General features: G+C 54.5%; 1 protein-coding gene across 1 annotated transcript in view; it reads left to right on the top strand.

Annotated features, from left to right (window-relative positions):
- The window catches only part of Med27 (mediator complex subunit 27), a 179,386-nt gene extending 166,791 nt beyond the window's left edge, over positions 1-12,595 (top strand). Inside the window, exons 7-8 of the mRNA XM_028883306.2 lie at positions 10,636-10,713; positions 12,159-12,595. Of these exons, the coding sequence (XP_028739139.1) occupies positions 10,636-10,713; positions 12,159-12,293 (213 nt within the window). The 3' untranslated portion in view covers positions 12,294-12,595. The remainder of the gene's footprint in view (positions 1-10,635; positions 10,714-12,158) is intronic.
- The last annotated feature ends 1,384 nt before the right edge of the window (positions 12,596-13,979 follow it).

Below are 13,979 nucleotides of genomic sequence, written 5' to 3'. Positions count from 1 at the left end.
CCCTTTCCTGGCACAGTTGTATTGGTCCAGGCGCTGCTCATGGTTCATGTGCTGCTCATGGTCCAGGCGCTGCTCATGGTTCAGGTTTAGGTGCTGTTAGGAAGGCGGGAAGCCCCTGAGCTCTTTCCCTCTGGATGGAAGGGGACTGACTGCCTTGTAGAGCCAAAGCAAGCTTACCCACGTCTTTTTGCTGCAGGAGCAAGAGGAGGCCCCTGTTATATTGTCCAGAGGCCCGTGCCCAAGTCCCCCTGTCAGAGCCACAGCCCCTGTGGCTCTGCAGCACAGCAGTCATGAGGAGTAAGATGCGTCCTGCCTTTTGTCTGTGGACACTGACTGTCAGCAAGCCTTTTTCTGTCTTCCTCATTAGACTGTACCCAAGTGCAAGGCAGTGGCTGCTTGGGGGACAGCTTGCTGTGAGGCTATGGCTACCAACAGGTGCCTGTCATTTACTGCACTGCCCCAGAGGCGCCTTGCTCTTAGTCCTAGGGCGAAACGGCTTTTTATAGCCAGCCAGTTTCCAGCAGTGTGGATTCAGAGAATGAGACTTAGAAATAAGGGGACCCTCTGAAAGGCCAGAATCACAGAGCCAGCAAGGCTTCAAGCAAGCTCGTATTTCCTGGCATTTAAACTCTGCAGGGGCACTCACTGTTTTGATCTTTAACCCCCTCATTTCAAAACTGTGTGCATTTTCCTCCAGCATTGGGAGGAGCGAGAGCCGGTCTGCAGCCTTCACTGTATTAAGACCTTGCGGAGGCCAGAGAAAGGTGGAGAGCACATGAGGCCCTGACAGGCAGGGGTGGGGGATAGAAAAAGATAGTCTCTGAGGGGCCGCCCCTGCTCCTCAGAGTCACCTGGAGGGAGGGAACAAAACATAGCCATGTGGCCACAGAAGACTCCTAGCCATGGCCATTGTTCCACGGGCAGCAGAAGGTGCATAGCCCATCAAGTCCCACACCACATAGACAGGTGGGTTGCCCAGCAGGGTGCCATCGCCCTCATCCCCCTGTCTGTTCACTCTGCCATTCTTTGATGTGAAAGACAGGGCCTTTCCTGGGGGCATTCTATCCAGAAATGCCACTGGGCATCCGCCAGGCACTTTACAGGAGGATGGGCTGAGTCAGCTCTGACAGGAGGCTGTGTCCACTGAGTGCCTTGCATGACTCTGCACCTTCCCATAGTGACCCTCATACCCAGTCCATGCTAGCTCCAAGTCCTCTGAAGGTAAATGTGCCAACACAGGAAACTTCCAGAGGATGAGAGGACTCCTTCCCCCAGTAAGGCCGGGCTAGATGTGACCTGAACACTGGCCCTGCTGTGGCATCTCACATCACCCAGGGGGCTCACTAAGTAGTCTGAGCTACCCCCTGCCAATCTCCTCCACATTTCTCTTCAGAAAAAATAAATAAATAACCAAGACCCCATGGTCAGGACACCACACCCGAAGGCCTGGAGAAGTAGAGGTTGAAGTGAGACTCTGAGGCCACACCCTCCCCAGCCCTGTACCAGGGAGGTTGTCACACTTGGAGGGACCCTCAGCCGGCAGTGAGGAGCACGGTGTAACACTGCTTTCCTTCTGTGTCTGTGCGCCCTGCTGCTGCATCCTCACAAGTGTGTCTGTCCACTGTGAAAGGGACAGCTTGCACAAGTACCAGGACAGATGAACAGCTTCGTAGGCAGGTAGGTTCCCCCTCCCAAACAGGAGAAAGGTGTGTGCGTACGAGTAGGCTGTTGAGTTGGGGGAAAGAGAGGCAGGTGGTCTCGTGGTCATCCTAGAGGGTGCCATGCCCTCAGCCACTAGACCGATTGGGCTAGCTAGGCAAGAGCTTCACCCAGGTCTGGAAGCCAAGGAAAAGAGGAAGAAGTGTTTAGGCTGACCTGGCTGCCAGAGAGCCCCGCTACCACCTTCCCTGAAGGACTAGTCCATACCCGCAAGCGTCTGTTCCCAGAACAGGTTTCCTCTTGTAGCCCCAAGTCCCTCTCCTTCAGGCTCCCCAGTGGGTACAGTGTAGTCACAGCTCAAGTGCTCACATGCACCCAGCTATGTACAGCAGATAGAGTCAGGAAAGCCTGGCCAGCCCCTGGCCTCTTTGACATACTGAGTGGCTTGAACATACCCCAGGAGTGGCTTGTGGCTTTCTGCCATTAGAGGGGTCACAGGACAGCCATTCATCATCTTGATAGCTCCCTTCTTCCGGAAGGGAAGGGACCCAGGACAGGCCATCAGAGCTGACAGCTGCTTCTGGGAAGACCGGTTCCTCCCACTCCTAGATCCCCCCATCCACAGCTCAAGCTGCTAGCAGTGCTGGTCCTTACACTCCAAGCCTAGCTACTCCCATCATGCTTCCTGTGGTGACAGTCCAGCAGGAGCCATCTGCAGGTGCTCAGATCCTGGCCATGCCTCCCCATTTTCCTCATCTGTTTTGGAGAGAGTATGATGTGAGGTGAACTGATGTCGTAGGCAGGACATTTAAAGTAACTTCCATGTACATGTGGTCCCTACTACCCTGCCAATGGTCCTTTCCTCCTAAGAAAGGGCCCCTCTATCCCTCTGTTCCCAGTTGGCCAGTTTCCCTTGCACAGGGCTCCTGGCTCCTCCTCACAGCAGATCCTGTAGTTTAAAGCATGGGCTGTGCAACCTCAGGCCAAGAATTTGTCCTCTGTAAGTTCAGCTCCTCTGCAGAAAGGCAAAAGAGACCATTCCTCCCTCGTGGGGTATGTGTTATGAAGATCACCAGTGGTGAGGTGCATGGCACTAAAGTTTCCTAGCAAGTGTGTGGCATGTGCTGCTGCTGCTGCCACCGCTGCCACTGCCGCTGCCACAGGGGTTAAGGACCACAGAACCTGGACTCTGTAGCTCTCTCTGTGCGTGGCCCCATTTTAAGGGAGATACTTTTGTAAACTGAACTGAAGATCCAGCCACCATGGCAACCCCAACCACTCTCATCCAAGCTCCCTCCATCTTCCTATTTCTCTGGCTGTTACCTCTTCCTGTGGCCAAAGAGAGAGCAGCTCCAGTATGAAAAGACGCAGGAGTTACAGCCCCAGCTCTCCCCATTGAGGAGCTCGGTAGGACCTGGGACAGTGCCTGCTGTCCTGAGCGGCCACACCACCATAACACCACACTTTCGTGGCCTGCAGTGGCTGCACTGGTCCTGAGTTCACCAGGGCCACTGTCTCATTGCTGCAAATATGATGAAGAAGTAGGCATGGCTGTGTGTCAGCTGCAGAAACAACATGGCACCAAGTGAGGGCGGAGCAACTCGAGGGAGCCAGCGAGAGTCTGGCATCTTACCATCGGGAAAGAGTTCGACTTTGTTCATCTAAAGAAGAGCCTCAATTCCTTAATCCTGAAAAATGTCAAGAACCCATCAGCCCTGCTGTGTGAAAGTGCACAGTGGTCAGCGGCCTGGAGAGTTCCTTGTCTCCAAGAGGGGTGAGGTGTCCCTGTTCTCCCAGGCACCTCAGCTCTCCTCCCATCCCGCACACTACTTCCTCTCCTCTCCCCTCCCCTCCTCTCCCTTCCCCTCCCCTCCAGCTGCCTGAGGCCTTCCCACTTAATCTCTTTTAGTCCGGGTCCTACTATGTCAGTGGTGCCCAGTGCAGAGACCTGCTGTTTTCCAATGTCCAAAGCTGGCCCAAGGGCAAAAATGCAGCCTAGGGGGCCTCATTCCCGGAGAGTGCAGCCTAGAGACAGGGACATCTGCTCTCAGGCTTGGACAGTGCCAGGCTCAAGTGCCCACACACAAGGGAATTTATGCCTCAACACCAGGACCAGTCAGGACAGGTAGCCACCAGACTGTGTGTGTCAATACTGGAAGGGCTTGGTGAGAGAAGAGCATTCCAGACAGGGTCAGACAGCCATGGTGGGTTAGGCAGGCTCATAGGCGGCGGCCGCAGCGTCAGCTGTGGGCTAAAAGGAGGCGAGGCTGGGATCGGGACCCTGCATTCTATGCCAGGGTGTTTAAGCACACAGCCGACCATGCAGGCCATCAACTGCCAGTCTGTGCCTGGGTCCAGGGAACTGAGGGTTGGTTCTTCCAGACGTTAGTGGTATCGTGTCTGAAACTCTAAAGGGTAGTGTATCCCTCCCCACCCAGATGCTCCTTTTTAGAAGCCCCAGTCTGTGCCTACCAGAAATGGTGTAAAGCACATTGCATCTGCAGGCTCATACTTCTCAAATGCAGGGCTTGATCCCAAAGGTGTGCAAGGGATCTGAGGACTGAGGGGGCAGCTGGGTCCGTCTCCACCTTTCCTTTCTGACCCAGCAAGCCTGCTGATCTTGTCCCAGACCAGCATGACCTGGCCCCAGTGACAGTGATAAGCTCTGCAGAGCCCATGCAGATGGCCCTCTTCATCACACAAAGCAGAGTATCGATTTCACCAGAGTAATCCCCGTCCCTGTGGGCCTCCGTGCTTCCTCTTCAGGCCCCAGGCCTGCTGAGCCCACGGCACACAAATCCTGTCTCTGATTAGAGGCTAGGGCTGCATAGTAAGTAGCAAATCCCCTGCTTCCGCCCGGCCGTGTTTTAGACACTTCTGTCTGCAGCGCTCCCATGGCCCCTGCTTCCGCCCGGCCGTGTTTTAGACACCTCTGTCTGCAGCGCTCCCATGGCCCCTGCTTCCGCCCGGCCGTGTTTTAGACACTTCTGTCTGCAGCGCTCCCATGGCCCCCTGCTTCCGCCCGGCCGTGTTTTAGACACTTCTGTCTGCAGCTCTCCCATGGCCCCCTGCTTCCGCCCGGCCGTGTTTTAGACACTTCTGTCTGCAGCGCTCCCATGGCCCCCAACACCACTTTCAGGACTTCAGAGCAATCCAATTTTGAGATAATGGTGACTTCTCTTTTCATAGAATGAAGCCTTCTAAGGCTGCCTTCAGGATTCATCCTAAAGCTGATGTAGGTTGCTAGCAGGGGCTGCCATCTCTTTAATCCCTTACCATGCCAAGCTCCCATATGTCTGGCTCCAACAAATCATTTGCTCCTGAGCATTGTTTGGAGCTCCTCTTCACAGGGTGGGATTACTATTGTTAGGATTGTTGGGGGAGCCCAGGGACCTGGTTGGCTCATGCACAGTGTTAAAGAATCCTGGCCCTCCTAAGGTCAGTTGTACTTCTCTGGGTTGGGGGAATGGCATGAGCACATTGGCAGCACATGTGCAGCTTGCTGCCAACTCAATGGTGCTTCCAGACCAACTCAGGTAAAACCTAGAGCCAGGGACAGATTAGCAAACCAGGGCCTTGTGAAGATGGCATCACATCAGAACATCAGGTAGGCACATGGAATGAGGCAGAAACCTAGCACCTCCTGCCATCTGGCATCTGCTGTCTTTACAGAAAGAAACAACTCATGGTGGCTGGCACAGTGGTGCACACCATTAGTCCCAGGACTCAAGAGGCAGAGGCTAGCATCGTGTACTTAGTAAGTTTCAGGCCAGCCAGAGCTACACAGTAAGACCCTCTCTAAAAAGAAAAGGCTTTGAAGTCACCCTGGAAGGGCCAGAAGTGGAACTACTTCTGGTTCTCTTCGGGGCAGGGAGTGAGGCTGCTGATGCGTGAGTGACTGGAAACCTAGCCGCAGGACCTGCAGGACCAGGCCATTGGCCCTGACCCAGGCTCGTGCTTTCTTACCAAGGTCCAGCAAGGGGACGATGCGACCAGGTCTTTCCAGATTCCCCACCTCTAGCCAAGTTACGGCTGCCTGGAAGGAAACCAGAGTCTAGTCCCCACCAGCTTCTCTTAACTAAACAGTTTGCAGTTGGTTACTAGTGAGTAACTTTCCCTGTTTACTCACCTTACAGCGGAGTACTTTTAATAGCGGCCCCAGCTTGGCTGGGATAGGCCTCGGGCATGGATAAACGAAGCTGTTGAGTGAGCCTTGCTTTAGGAGGGTTGCTGGAGACTCAGGCCAGCTCGCCTTGGGCTGTTATCCTGCCCCCTAGTGGCCTGGGCTTCCTAACCTCCTGAACTCTTAAGCAGCACCCCTCAACTCACCTGCTAGCAGCTGGGGCTGGTTCCTGGCAAGTGACCCCTCCCACCTGAGAGGGCCCCTGAGCCCCTGGGGCTAATCCCTTTCCAGGGCCTTTGGTTTTAGAAGAAGAAAACAACCACCCCAAATTAAAGCTATGTAGAAATGAGATCGGTCTGGAGGAAAGTACACAGCCATGCTGCAGCTGAGGGGACACGATGCCAGTCATGTGCCTACCCCTGGCTGCTTATTGCCATCATCCTCTCACCTTCTAGACCCTTCTCTTTCAGAGGAACTTGCTGGCCGTTGATAATCTAAAAGCTTCCCCTCTCCTCTTTTCTGAATCCTTCCTCGGTCACCACTGTGGCCTTCGTTTGTTCTGGTCACTCACTGTGACACCTGGACTAGGGGGAAGGGGTATATATATGTCCCAGACTCATCACTGGACAGCTGAACAGTTGGCCTCTGCATCACCCCCACCAGGACCCCCAACCTGGAGTCACTGGTACTGCAGCCCTGCTCACCCTGCCCCTCCCTTGTAGCACAGATAGGAGGTGGTGAGTTCCGCTGGCCCTCAGACCAGGGCAGTGGGAAAGGGGAGCATCTCACTCAGCAGCAAAATAGACAGATGCTCTAGCCAGGACGGAAGGAGCCTCCAGGGATTTGGGCGCCTATCTCAGACCCTCCCTAGGAGAGATGTCCCCTTTCCCTCAAGAGAGGAGAGGGCCTGGGATTTGGCACCCCTCAGAACACTTGTCCACCCCAGAAGTCCTGCAGTGGGAGCCTACTCGGTGTAGGTCAGAGCCTGACTCTCAGTTCAGCTTGGTGTGGCCTGGACAAGCCCTGCCTGCCCACTAGCACCGGTAACCTGAGCAAACCCTTGAGTTCCCAGTAACTTAGTTCCCTGACTTGCAAGTGGCACTTGGAAGAGTTCCTCTACCACCATTTTTGTGGGGGTTGAGTGAAGTCAGATGCTCCCTTTCTCCTGACCCATGGAGTCCACGCCCAAGGTCATCCCACGCCTAGGAAAGGCAGGACCCAGGTATGGAGCAGTGAGCCTGCAGCCCAGCGAGGGCCACCGCACAGTCACAGCTCCTGCCACAGCACCACGTTCTTTCTTTGTGGCTAAGACAGCTCCAGCGTGGAAGGGAGGCTTAGGGCACTCTGCACCGCAGCACGCAGAGGAACTTGGGGAGACTGCTTTGACTGGCAGTCCCTCTCCAGAGTGTTGACTGGCAGCTGCTTCAAGGTCTCATGAAAGAGTCCCTCCTCCCTCCCTCCCTCCCTCCGCTCAGTTCTCCTCCATCTGGGTGCACAAAGACTTTCACAGCCTTGAGCTGAGGCAGAGGAAACTTCAGTCAACCCACCCTGCTACCTTGGCTCTCCAGCTGGGGACCCACCCTGAGCCAGGCCAGGCCTCTGTGGTTCCCTGCAGTGAGGAGAAGTGAGGTCTCTGGATCTCCAGCCTGGCATGAGTCTCTCCCCTTCCCTCGGGTACCCTGTCCTCCATGCATGGTACCCCACTTAGTCTCTATGTTAGTCTAGTAGTTACATCCTCTCCTCCCTCCCTCCTTTCCCTGGGTTCCAACCACTTTGATCTTTTTACAAGCTTTGTTTCAGCCCAGCACTCAACCTGCAGGCAGCGCATCCTCCTTGGCCTCCCCTCTCAGGAGCATTAGTGCTCTTCCCTGGCCTCCTGCAGCTGAGGGGGCTGCTTTTATCTCCCGGAGGAACATCATTAGCTTACAGCACAATGGGTCCAACCCTGGCCCTCACCAATTAGTTAATAGAATCTTTTGTTGCTCTGGCATGTTTTTTCCACGTCTTCAATGCTGAACAAAACACAACTCTGTTGTTGGAAGTGCAAAACAAAACAAAAACTTCATTGAAGGTGAAATAATGCTTTGAGGATTAGGAAGAGCACGTGGGTGGGGCTTGCCAGTGTCCCACATCCGTCTTTGCCCAGTACTGGGGGTTCAGCCATGGAAATGAGAAAGCTGGGCATGGGACTGGGGAGGAGGTGGGGAGAATCAGAAGTCAGCTGGTTTTGTTTCCTTCTATTAAAATGCTGCTGAAGTCGGTGGGATACAGAGAGCCTAAATGATCACATCAGTGCCAGAGCAAAAACTGCCACCACTTGGCAGTTAAAGGGAGGACTTTACATGGGACCCTTTGAAAAGAAGGCCAGAGCTGGCCAGATGGCAGGCCAGGAACGGGCAGACTAATTAGGTGCCCTGCCTGTGAGTCAGATGCCAAGTCCGAGAGTGCCCAGCTTCCCCGTAGCTGAAGAAGATCATTTCACACTAACTTGGCCCATCCTCTTGGCCAGCCTGTACACCTCAGCTGTGTATGCCGGCCTCTCCTGCACCTCACTTGCAAGACCAGCCCTCAGACCCTCACCTGGACCTCCGTCAGGCCAGGCACAGGAACTCAAGTAAAGCTTGGGAAGCCACGGGGATGCAGGGCTGGATTCAAGGCATGGGGCGTTTGTGGGGACAGTCTTGTCAGATTTGTCTGACAAATTCCGAAGGCACAGGAGCCCCGCAGGTCCCATGAGTGAAGCAGGTAGTGTGAAACCATGGGGTACTCAGGCTAGCTGCAGGGTCGTGCCCCCACTGATGGCAGCACAGGGCCGGGGTTGGGGCTGAGGGGTGCTTACACAAGCTTACACGCTTGTGGAGATTAGGAATGGGGGTTGTGCGGACCCTCTCTGCACAAACCTGTTACCTGTGAGGATGCCCCTACAGCTTCTGAGGCTTCCAGAATTTCAGATGGTGGTCATTTGTATTAACTGAGAAGAAAGAAATCAAAAACTGCACGTCCAAGCAAAGCAGTCCTGCCATAGATGTTGCTCTGGGTCACCAGTCCGAGGAAGCGTCAGGTCAGGCCAGCTCCAGCAGCTGAACAGATGGGTCTGATCCCTCCCAAGGGCCTCCTAGGGTCAGTGCTGTGGACAGCACCCATCTCAGGGAAGTAGTCATCCCTGGCACTGCAGGACAGCGGGGCTTCAGTGGGCATTTTAAGAAAAAAGACAGCCTGTTTGTCTCCCCAGCAGCCACCACAGTCATGTCACAGTTATTACTACTGCTTGGGAAGAAGCACTGCTCATTTTAGAAAGCTGTCTGTCAGGGTGCTTAAAATAAAAGCAGGCCTGGCACCGGGGGAAAGTACGTTTATCTTGAAAGTCACCCGGGGAAAGAATTCCGCAGGCTTGTGCAGCTCAAGGCACCATGGATGGCTCTGTGGGAGAGCAGTGCCCTGTCCCCAGGAGCAGGCATTTCCAAGTTCCTCTCTGTAATTAAAATATGCATTGGGCACCTGCTGTATGCCTTGTGGTGCTAGGCCTGGGGACACAGCATGAACCAAGAGTGATCATGTAGGAAGGCCATAGGGATGGAACGAGGGCAGGGAGCACAGTGAGCAGGAGAGTGGGGCTGAGAGGATCCCTAGTAGAGAAGAACTTGACCAGCCTGTCCTCTCCCCTGCCATATGAAGCATGATGCCACCACCTCCTCTACCAGGTTAAAATCCATCTGGGCCTAAACCGGCCTCTGGAAGCTGGGGGAGCTGGGCCAGCTTGCCTGGCTGCAGCGTGGCTCTCACACCTGTGATCCAACTTCAGGATATCGCTTCACTGTTGGCTTGCCGGCCGCTGGTGTCGCAGTGTCCCACTGAGGCTGGAACTGACAAGTCTGTGCACGTTAGGCCTGTGTTGATTCTTGTTCTCAAAGTTAATAATCTTATCTGGCATGTTCTCTTTTGTTTTTTAACTATATTTGTAATGACAAGAATTTCCACTGCCAGCGAGACGGCTCAGCAGGTAAAGGCGCCTGCTGCCAAGCCTGACGACCTGAGTCTGATCTCCAGGACCCACATGGCTGGAGGAAAAATCTGCCTCCTGAAGGTTGTCCTCTGACCCTCACTCTGTGGTACATGCTCTTAAACACACATGCACACACCTACACACGCATACACACATGAGCACACACACACCACACAAATAAGAAAATGTATTTAACTTTTTTTAAAGAGTCTTTAATGAGGACAGTCAAATAAATCGTTAATTTGAGTACAGCTCTCAAATTAGTCAACTCCTAATTTGGGGATGGTTCAGCCCCTTTGTTTCTAAGATGAGATATTGATGCCCAAGGATCAAGGCCAGGAGACAGTACCTGTGTCTCTGGCCTCCTAAGGACCTCAGGCCATCTGGCCCCAGGCCTCCCTACCACCTTTTCTGAGGAGTCAGGAGACCGGGGTGTGCCCGCAAGGATGCTGACCACAGACCCTTCAAGGAGCTAGACAGGGGCAGGCCCCGGGAGAGCTGGCGGGGCTGAGCCTGGGTGAGGAGCATGGAAACAAGATGAGATCACTGCGCCCTTGCTATCTGTCACTTTGGGACAAAGTGTCACACCCTGTCACCCGCCCTGCCGACCTTGAGCTCCATCCTCGACTATGCTCCTTCCTGTCCAGCTTTTCAGTTGCCGAATGTCCACACTCTACTGGTCTCCAGGCGGTGTCCTCGTGCCCACAGTGCCTCCTCCCGTGCCAACCCCACTGACGCTCCTGTGTGAGATTAGTTTTCGATGTGGGAGGAGGGGTGCAGGAGACCCAAAGCAAGACTTGCTGATGAAGCTGGCAGCTTCTGGCTAATGGTGACTGTCCTTCATCCCCAGGTGACAGACCACGCCACCACTGCCCTGCTCCACTATCAGCTACCCCAGATGCCGGATGTTGTGGTCAGATCCTTCATGGTAAGTGGCTTCAGGGCTCAGGCTTTCCAGCTAGGGAGAGATCTGACGAGCCAGGCCCAGGTAATCCCTGAGACTTTGTCAGAGCCGAACAAGCCTCCAGAAGTTTCCAGCACTGACAAGTAGTGATTCATCCTACTCCTAACCCACCAAGCCTTGTGGCTGGCTCTGAGCATGCAGCAGAGACTGGGACGAATCTGCAGTTCCCCAAGCCATGTCTCTTCCTGCGATCCTCAGAGCTGGAGATCAAGGTGAGAGTGAGCACAGAGCAGCATGAAAACAAATGTTTACATGTATACAGCAGGCCATCTCCTGAAGGGCTGCTCACAACCAGCTACTGCCTCCACAGACCCTGCAGCCAGTTCACCTCTGAGGATGGCTTCCCTGGGAGTCACCCTTCCCTGCCCCGGCTGCAGGGCTTCCTGCTGCTGGTCTGAGCAGGGGTGACGTGAGGGGTGTTGCTTGGCAGCTCACTGTCCCATGAGCTAGCTCAGCAGCTCAGCTTCTTAGATAGAAACGATGCTCACTTCTCACAGGACCTAAGTAAGCCTGGCTTGCGGACTGATAGCGTGCTGTTGGAAGGATGGTGCTGGCTGTTTAGCCGCAGAGGCCCAGAGTCCTTCCCCATGCTGAGGAGGGAGCAAGGGACAGTCTTCAGTGAACTACAGACTGGCTTTTTACCTGACATGTCATGACACTGGGTTTCCCTTTGCTCTTGACTGAAGTGGGGAATTCAGAAATGAACAGGCCATCACCCATCACCCTCCAGTTTTTATTTCCAAAACCCCACAGCCAGCCTGTGGAAGGGCCAAAGCTGCCTTCGGGAGCTCCCTGTATCAGCCTCTTCAGAGAGCAGTGTCCGCCTGAGACACCTTCAGAAGTGAGTTATGTGACTTGCCTGGCTCTCAGGGCCGCTTGCCTGTGGCATGGTAGGTCTGTCTGCTGGGCCTTTGTGCCCGTGAGTCTCCTTGAGGTGGAGAATCGAGTTAGCTGAGCCTCATCCTTATGCATGACGCCTGGGAGCCCTCAGCTCTCCACCTCAAGGGTGGGTGACTGTCACTTACTGTGTTCCTTGGTGACACCGGGGCTGCCCCAGCTGTGTTAGGCCCCACCGTGACAGAGGGACAACCTCTGAAATGAGATTAGCCCAGAGCACATTGCCCTGACACAGACTCTCCCAGCTCTTCTCAGCTGTGCCCATGCCTGCTGCTCAGAGTTGTGGGAAGAGGGAACTCAGCAATGGCACCAGATAGATAGCCTGGGGAACAGGAGACATCCAAACTGAGTGTCAGGGGGACAGGCTTGTGGGTTAGACAGCTTTTCTATGGAACCACGGAAGTCTTCCAGCATCAGAACCTACCACAGTCCTGCCCTTGGACCACTCGGCCTACAGGAAGGGCAGTTGAGGAGGTCCCCAGTCCTTTCTCTCCCCTCTGCCTTCTTTTCAGACCTGGCTGAGAAGCTACATAAAGTTGTTCCAGGCCCCATGCCAGCGCTGCGGGAAGTTTCTGCAAGATGGCCTTCCCCCAACCTGGAGGGACTTCCGAACCCTGGAAGCTTTCCATGACACCTGCCGGCAGTGACCCCAGCCCAGCCGCCCAGCCAGCAGCACCAGCCCCTCCCCAGACCAGCCCGGTCCATGAACCATACAGGTGTCTGTGGCCATTCTCCCTGGGCCTGTCTGCTGGCAGAACTGTCACCCATCATGGGAGGATGGTCTGTTCCAGCCCTGTGTGCTGGCTGGCAGCCCTGTGAGCCGGCCCCTGGGTCTGTTGTTTCCATAGGCTGTCACTGGAGTGAGCCCTTTATTCTTGGGGTGGGGTTGGCGTGGTTGGATTTTGTAACTTATTTTTGTAAACAATAAACCTTTTGTACCCTGGTGGAAGCTCCGTCTCCTGCTCCATATACAATGCCTGTCTTTCGTTCTGTTTAACCAGAGGAGTTTGTATTTGAGGCAGAGTCCTTGGGCTGGGCATGTTGTTCTGTTGGTTGCTTCCCTAGCAAGCACAAGCTTTCATCCTGGCTCCAGCACCACAGGAGGTGGGGACGGAAGACCAGGAGTTTACAGTCTTCTTCCTACACTGTGAGTTAGAGGCCAGCCTGGGCCTGTCTCAAAAGGGGAGAAAAAACAAAAACAAACCAGTTCTTTGTAAGACTGCCTCCATTGCTTCTCCCTTCCAGGCAGGGACGGGTGGTGGCGGCCATGCTGCATCCTGGTCACCAGTCCTGGCGAATGGAGGGCCCCTTCTGTGGAAGGAGTTGCAGATGGTTCTGTGGAGTCAGCCCCGCAGGTACCTAGAGAGAGGGCCTTCCCAGGTAGCAGCTAGGGCACCTGCTCCTGCAGCCAGGTCATCAGGCTGCTGGACCCTCTGCATCCTATATTCCTAACAACCCCCACACACACACACCTTGTGAAAGTTAATAGGCCTCCCTGTGAAGGGCTCGGCCTCCCTTCCTTCCTTCCCTGTTGTCTTTGTTTTGAGGCAGAGCTGTCTTGCTAGGTAGCCCAGGCTGGCTCTAAACTTAAGCCGTTTGGCCCAGGTGCTAGGTTCACAGGCATGCACCAGCACACCAAACAGAAAACTAGGGGTTGGATTACAGTAGATTGGTACAGTTCCTGACTGGTCCAGGACCATCCGGCCCTTCTTACCCACCTGTCCATCGGATTGGGAGGAACCAAAACAGGAGGATTTTTTTTAATGTTTTTGGTTTTTGGTTTTTTGGTTTTTGGTTTTTCAAGACAGGGTTTCTCTATGTAGCTTTGCGCCTTTCCTGGATCTCGCTCTGTAGACCATGCTGGCCTCGAACTCACAAAGATCCAGCTGCCTCTGCCTCCCGAGTGCTGGGATTAAAGGCGTGTGCCACCACCGCCCAGCTGTTTTTGTTTTATATATATGTGAGTGATTTGCCTGGATGTATGTCTGTGCACCACATGCATCTTGGGACTGGAATTGCTGAGTTGTGAACTTCATGTGGCTACTGGGAACTGAACTGGCTCCTCAGAACAAGCATTCCAGTGCTCTGAGCCATCATGGAGTGAGGGGTGCATACCACAGTGCCACTCAGCATGGGGCCCCTCACCCAGCGGCAGTGCCAGGTGGGAGCTTATGGAAGTGCAGACCTTCAGGCCACCCTGCTGCCCCCCATGCTCCCAGGATGAGCAATGCTCCACTCTCTGGCCACCCCAGTGACAGTGATGTGGCCTCAGAGGACCTGTACTCTGGGAACACTGCTTCCTTTACTGCCCATTTGGGAGTGGTGAGAGGTGT

This window comes from Peromyscus leucopus, chromosome 4, assembly GCF_004664715.2.
Source record: "Peromyscus leucopus breed LL Stock chromosome 4, UCI_PerLeu_2.1, whole genome shotgun sequence".
NCBI classification, from domain to species: Eukaryota; Metazoa; Chordata; class Mammalia; order Rodentia; family Cricetidae; genus Peromyscus; species Peromyscus leucopus.
The sequence above is the reverse complement of the archived record's forward strand: the minus strand, read 5'-3'. Positions and strand labels throughout refer to the sequence as shown.